Source organism: Cryptotermes secundus, unplaced genomic scaffold (assembly GCF_002891405.2).
Source record: "Cryptotermes secundus unplaced genomic scaffold, Csec_1.0 scaffold958, whole genome shotgun sequence".
NCBI lineage: Eukaryota > Metazoa > Arthropoda > Insecta > Blattodea > Kalotermitidae > Cryptotermes > Cryptotermes secundus.
In genome coordinates this window covers 1083345-1090131 of record NW_019720583.1, presented here as the reverse complement: position 1 = coordinate 1090131, position 6787 = coordinate 1083345, and the positions used below count along the sequence as shown (strand labels likewise).

The 6787-nt window shown below is 40.2% G+C and overlaps 1 protein-coding gene across 2 annotated transcripts in view; it reads left to right on the top strand.

Annotated features, from left to right (window-relative positions):
- The first annotated feature begins 742 nt into the window (after positions 1 to 742).
- LOC111869852 (kinesin-like protein costa) overlaps positions 743 to 6787 on the top strand; it is a 49584-nt gene continuing 43539 nt past the window's right edge. For both annotated transcript variants that reach the window (XM_023861695.2, XM_023861686.2), the window contains exons 1-2: positions 743 to 911; positions 6121 to 6307. In XM_023861695.2, the coding sequence (XP_023717463.1) occupies positions 879 to 911; positions 6121 to 6307 (220 nt within the window). In that variant the 5' untranslated portion in view covers positions 743 to 878. The remainder of the gene's footprint in view (positions 912 to 6120; positions 6308 to 6787) is intronic.

Genomic DNA, 6787 nt, shown 5'->3' with positions numbered 1-6787 from the left:
AGGGGAAACCGAAGTACTCAGAGAAAACCCGCCCCAGCACCACCTTGTCCACCACAAATCCTGCTTCACCAGACCCCAGGATTGAACCAGGGCTGCCGCGGTGGGAAGCCAGTCACTGACCGTTTGAGCTATGGCGCGGCCATGACATTAGAAAATGGAAGCGAGGGATGATAATGAGAGGTGCCTTTGCTTTAGTTGTTATTTCAGTCTTGACCTTTGCCAAAAGAAGTTAGCATAGGATACATAATATGGCAGGATTTTGATTTTTGAACTGAATGGATGTCCGGAGACGTCCATTACTGTGCAGTGTCACGGTAAACACATGTCCCCAGCAGCAACAAATGTGCACAGTAGCTGAGGTGGTGTCAGAAGCAGTATTGCCCCAGCGGTCCACTGCAAGGCAGTATGAGGAGCATGCCTGATAAGTCCCAATCTGGGCTTCAGCCCACTTCTAGCCTGCTTGCCTGCAACTACAGAGTGCCGAGGAAGTATGAAGAGGAGCCAAGGAGACAAGAAGGAAGAAGGAGATGGTGACAGGAGGGGCAAGAAGCTAGAGGCTGAATAGCCAATTGTAATCACTGGCAAATAAGAGGGGATAGTAGCTAGCCTTATTATCGACTAAGTTCTCGCCGTTGACTACAGTATGAATCTTCCCTGAAAGAAAGATGGCAGGAGAGTCTGCTTCGGTTGCCACATTGCTAGCCAATTGGTTCGCTTCCAATTTGTAGCCAGAAATCTGTCACATTCTATATGTTTAGTATTTTGATCGAAGATTTCATTACATCTATAAATGTGGTTACTTCTCGTGTCGGAATATGTGTATGTCTAGAATTACATAGCTCTGCGAATCTGCCTTCCGTATAGGATTGAAACAAAAAATGATAGGCGTTCCTATTCAAGTAGCGGTTCGGGTAAGATTACTTTCTAGGTTAGAGTATTTATCCACGTTTATTGTTACAGAGTTTGATTAAAATCATGTTTGTTGTCTGCATATCGAACATTTTTAATCAGAAAAAATAAAGCTGCACGTGAAGAGCCTGTTGTAAAATAGACTACAATTTTAAAAACAGTAATCCTGTCATTGACAGAAGTGAATGCATACCGTAGTTTAATTATTATTATATTACTGTAATTGGGTGTTCACCCAGTGGCAGTAGAACTTACAGTGATACAGACAAGGAAAGTCTATAACATAAGGGAACAATACAAAACAAAATACTTACAATAAACAAGGTACACACAGTGCAAATCCAAACATATAAAGTTATAAAAACGCACGTGCTTGTGTTCGTTTTCTGCACTCGAACAAGGACTCTTCACATTACTCCACTTGATTCATTTAACTCCGCCTAAGGCTTCTGTACTTGCAACAGCTTTACTAACCCTCTTTCTAAAAGTGTTTAGTTTACAAGGGAAAGACACTAGTATGCCTGCAGGTAGACTGTCCCAATCCTTTATGGTTCTATTTACAAAGGAATATTATAGAGCGGCCTCCGTAGTCTAGAGGTAACGTTCCCACCTTATGACTCGTAGTACGCGGGTTCAAACCCGGCGGAGGTCGTGGAATTTTTAAAGGCGGAAAAATTCAGGGAACAAGTCCTCCGGGAGGGACTTTAAGCCGTGGGTCCCGTGTCGTAGCTTTACAGCACGTAAAAGAACCTCATATCTCCTAAGGAGGTCACTGAGCCAAATTCAAGGACATTTCCCGCCCAACAGTAGTCTTTAACGCCTCTGATAGATGGGAGAAGCATTATAGATACCGCTAAGCCAGTAGAGGCCGAACTCGCTGGCTTGGTCGGGACTGATGGTAAGCACCAGTATAGGGTATAGAGACTGGTAGAATATCATAGAGGGAAGCACAATGGACCAATACTGGTCTAAGTGCATGGGGAAACCCACCCTTTCCAATAACTAACTAACTAACTAACTAACTACAAAGGAATATTTGCCAACACCTGTTCTTTGTTTCCTGCTTCGAAGTTTCCAAATATGAGCGTCCCTACTCAGGTAGCATGGTTGAAGCAGGCTATCCCCTATCGCTTTCCAAGCCAGTCTCCTTGTAGAGGGCACACAGATGGACTATCAGTCTATGGTGTTAGAGTATCCAAGCCAGATTCATCTGTAGGATTTGCAAATTTAGCTGCACTTCTTTGTACCCGATTTAAAGCGCTAACCTGCCATTCTCTGTATGGGACCCAACATACCGAACCATATTCCAGTGTCGGTCTCACTAATGATGTATAAGCTAGATGTTTCATGTTATTATTGCCGTATTTCAATATACACATTAAATGAAGAGCCTTCCATGCTTTTCGTAGTGTATAGTTTACATGATCTTCCCATCTTAGATCGCTCTGTATGACTATTCCTAGGTACTTAAAGGTATTTACCTCTGTAATTAATTTATCCCAAAATAATACATCAATCGATCCTTCACCCTAGCTCTCATAAAACTTACCGCTTTACTCTTATCTGGAGTTATCTTCATTTCGTTTACTACTGCCCATTCCCCTAATTTATTTAGATCCGTCTGCAACTTGCCAATGTCACTACTATCCCATATTTTCCTGTATATTATGCTGTCATCTGCAAATAACCATATATTTGATTCAGTATCCCTCCAAATATCATTAACATAAGCCAGGAATAGTAGCAGTCTTAAAACACTCCCTTTGCGGCACTCCTGACATCACTCTGACTTCGTCAGATAGGTGCTCGTCTACTCTGACTCTGTGAGCGTCCTGAAAGAAATTCATGTATTCACACAACTACCCTGAAGTTCACTCCGGTTTCCGCTATTTTTGTGAGTATCCTATCATGTGGGACCAAATCAAAGGCCTTTGAAAAATGTATTATTTTCGTGTCTGTCATGACCCCTTCGTCCAGGGCGTCAGCAATATCCTGACTGACTGTGACTGACTTCCGCACAAGTACCCTGGCCTAAAGCCATGTTGGCCCTAGTATAACCAATCACTCTTTTCCCAAATTTGTCTTAGATACCCTGCTATTACATGCTCCATTTGTTTGCAAACCACTGATGTTTAAACTGATCGGTCTGTAGTTCCCAATCACTGATCGATCTCCCCCTTTGTAAATAGGGACCACTATAGCCTTTTTCCAGTCCCGTGGGATAGCCCCGTTGTTCATTGTTATGTCCAGCAATCTCACAAGGTACAGAATCATGGCTTCCCCACCCAACTCAACATACATACCAGTTTTTAAAGTTTTGTATACAATGGTAATTATTATGGTGCTACAGTTTTTTGCTTAATTCAACATAATACTTCTATAGGCTCCTTGGGTTAAATATATTTTCACTAGGTTATGAAGTTTCAAAAGTCGGGTTTATTCCAAGATACTAGTTAAATATTTATGTTATATTTTACCCGTGACACATGTTATTTGCGTGCATTTTAAGTATGAAAGTGTGGTGTATTGTGCTTGATATACAGTATTTTAAAAACTTTGAATTGCATGGGCATTTAATGTTCAAATTCATGGAACAGTGGCAATAACTTAGTAGTAATACTATTAGTGGTATGAGGATATAAGTTAATTTACTGAGATTATTGTTTGGTTTATAGGTATCTCTTTTTCAAGTGGGAAAGAAAATTTAAATTTATGTTTAGTTTTGAAATTCTGATTTTCTGATTATTTGACAATCATTGCTGTGGTGAATGTTGAAATTGCAAAGCCTATTAAAGTAATGGTGTCTGTGGAAGATAGAATTATGCAATAAAGTACAGTGGAAATATGATACACATGTCAAATATTATTGTGTAATATTTAGCCCCTTTCCTGGTCTGCATTTTAAGTAACTATCCTGACAGGTTCCTTGTCAATTTCCTCATTCTGTTCAACTATTGTTGGAATAAGAGCTCAACAGTCACCATTATTTTGCCATATGACAAAGTTCACAAAGCATTAAATAAACTGGGAAGAAAATAGTGATAACCAAAATACAAGGTGGTTCAAATATGACGGGGACTGATTTGTGTGTAAAGAAGCCGCACTGCGCAGCAGCTGTGTGACCTTGAGAGAGTGAAGCCACAACCTCCACCCTGCCTCCAGTTCAGGTTAGAACCTGTTCAGTCCTGTCTGGGTGTTGCTAGAGTGATGAGCGAACAGAAGGTACTGCAGAGCGTGGAACAATGCATTGTGATCAGATTCCTTGGAGAAAACATATTCACTACAGACTAACAACAGTATGGGGAAGAGAGTCTCTCACGGACCCTTGTGTTTGAATGGTGTAAGTGCTTCAGAGAGGGCAGAGAGCGCATGGAGAATGAACTGCATGATCGTCGGCCACGAACATCCATCACTGAGCCAAACGTTGATCGTGCAGACACGCTTATTTGTGAGAATAGGCGCATCACTATCAAGGAACTTGGAGCAATGCTGTCCATCAGTGTTGGTAGTGTAGAAGACATCGTGAAATACCACCTGCACTATTGCAAGGTGAATGCACGGTGGGTACCATGCACTTTGATGGACGTGAACAAAATGGTGCGCGTGCAAGCTGGCAGTCGTCTTCTAGAGCAGTTTGAAGATGAAGGTAATGCATTTTTGAAGTCTATAGTGACCACCGATGAAACATGGGTGCACTACTTCATTCTCAAGTCCCAGCAGTCATCGCGTGAGTGGCGGCATACCAGTTCTCCCAAACCCAAGAGAGTGCGGAGGAGCCGTTTGGCAGGAAAAGTGATGGCAACGTTCTTCTGGGACTGACGGGGTGATCCACGTAGACTGTCTGACAGAAGCCAGAACAGTCATTGCAGCTTATTACTCAGACCTCCTTGCAACATACTTGAAGTAAAAGTTCCGATCCAAGCGGAACACAGGTGGAAAGCGGGTAGCCTTCCTTCAAGAAAATGCATGCCCCCATACGGCCAAAACAACAATGGAAACCCCCCGGAAATTGAAATGGAACCTTCTGACACATCTGCCGTACAGTCCTGAATTGGTTCCAAGTGATTTCTACCTGTTTGGAAGGCTCAAATCAGACTTGCAAGGCATGCAGTTTGTGGACGATGACGCTGTCATCCAGACTGTTCGGGAGTGGATACGTCACCAACCACAAGCCTTTTTTGAAAAGGGCATCAGGATGCTTCCAGAAAGTTGGAAAAAATGTGTTGACTCCGGAGGGGAGTACGTTGAAAACTGACGTGCAAGTAAGTGTTTGGCAATTATGGTTAAAAAAAAAAATTAGTCCTGGTCATATTTGAACCACCTTGTACCTCCGTCAGAGTGGTACGGATAAATTTGAAGCTAAATTCAGTATTTCAGCCTGCAGGGATCTTAAGACTATTTCGTGGTTTACTTGCTTGAACTACCTTTGCCTTTCAATATAGCTGTTAATATTTGAAGTGATTTCTTCACATTCCAGGAAATGGAATTAATTGGTGTGACTATTTTGAAGTATCATCTTGTTGTATGGCTGATGGGACTGAGAAAAAGTATGAAAAACCTGTCAGGATAGTTGGTATCTTGGCCAGGATTGAAACTCAGGAAGATCAAAAATACAAGTCTGGAACATTATCACATGACACGAATTTCCTGATCGAAGGGGGAACTGTTTAAATCACTTTCGTCTAATGTTGGTCTGTATTCATTTACAATAAACTACCTACATTCCAAATACCGGTTTCCATCTCCATAAACTTTGATTAAGTAAAAAATTGTATATAGTTTTGAGGCAATATTGCATCATTTAAAATCTTTTCTAATAAATAACCTTGATATGTATGGAGTAACTGACATGTGAACAGCATTTTAAAAAGACTATCCTCTCAGTTAACACTTGTATATGGCAGGCTGAAGAAGTTGATGACAAAACACGTCAAATATGGAGTAAATCTTTTAGGAAATGTAAAACACATCCATCACAGTTGGTGATCAATAAAATGTCATTTATATTTGTTTCTTGTTTAAATACATTTATGATGCTTCATTTTTATAAATATTTTTTGACACTAAATAACCTTAGCACTTAATGCAATGTCATTAAATAACTTGTAAATCACTGTAAGTACTATTTCTATATAGTTTGATTCCTTTAAGTGTCTGGCCTAGTTTTGTGCTTCATTTAAATTAGGACATTGATGTGAATTATTTTTTCAGGTTCGGCCTTTGCTTCCCACGGACAGGCCACATGAAGTTATCTGTGTTGATGCTTTTCCGTATGCTAACCAAATTGTTTTGGGGGGCCAGAGATGTTTCACTGTAAATTATGCATTGCCCATGGACTGTTCTCAAAGCCAGCTCTTTGTTATTGCAGTATACCCGCTGATTAGTTGTGTGTTGGAAGGTAATGTGAATACCAAAACCCAAGGCACCTGCATGTTGATGATTAATAATAATATTAATGATAGGACTTAACATTTATTCAAGGCAACATAATATGTTCTACTGAGGCTACTTTTATCTGGTGATATAAATATAAACTATCTCATCGACAGTAATAGGAAACTAAATTTAGACTCTTTGTTATCATCTTACAATCTCTCCAGTACTGTTAACTTTCCCACAAGAGTTCAAAATAATTCAAGTTCAGCGATAGATAATATATTCATTGATAACTCAAAATTAAGAGACTATACTGTAGGACCCTTTATAAATGGCTTATCCGATCATGATGCTCAACTCATAGAAATAAATAATATTGACCTTCAGCCCAGTAATCAACAATATCAAACAGTAAGGAAAATCAACAAGCATACGATGGCAGATTTTGTCACAAAATTAAGTAATGAATCATGGGACAATGTATTTGACAGCAATAATATTG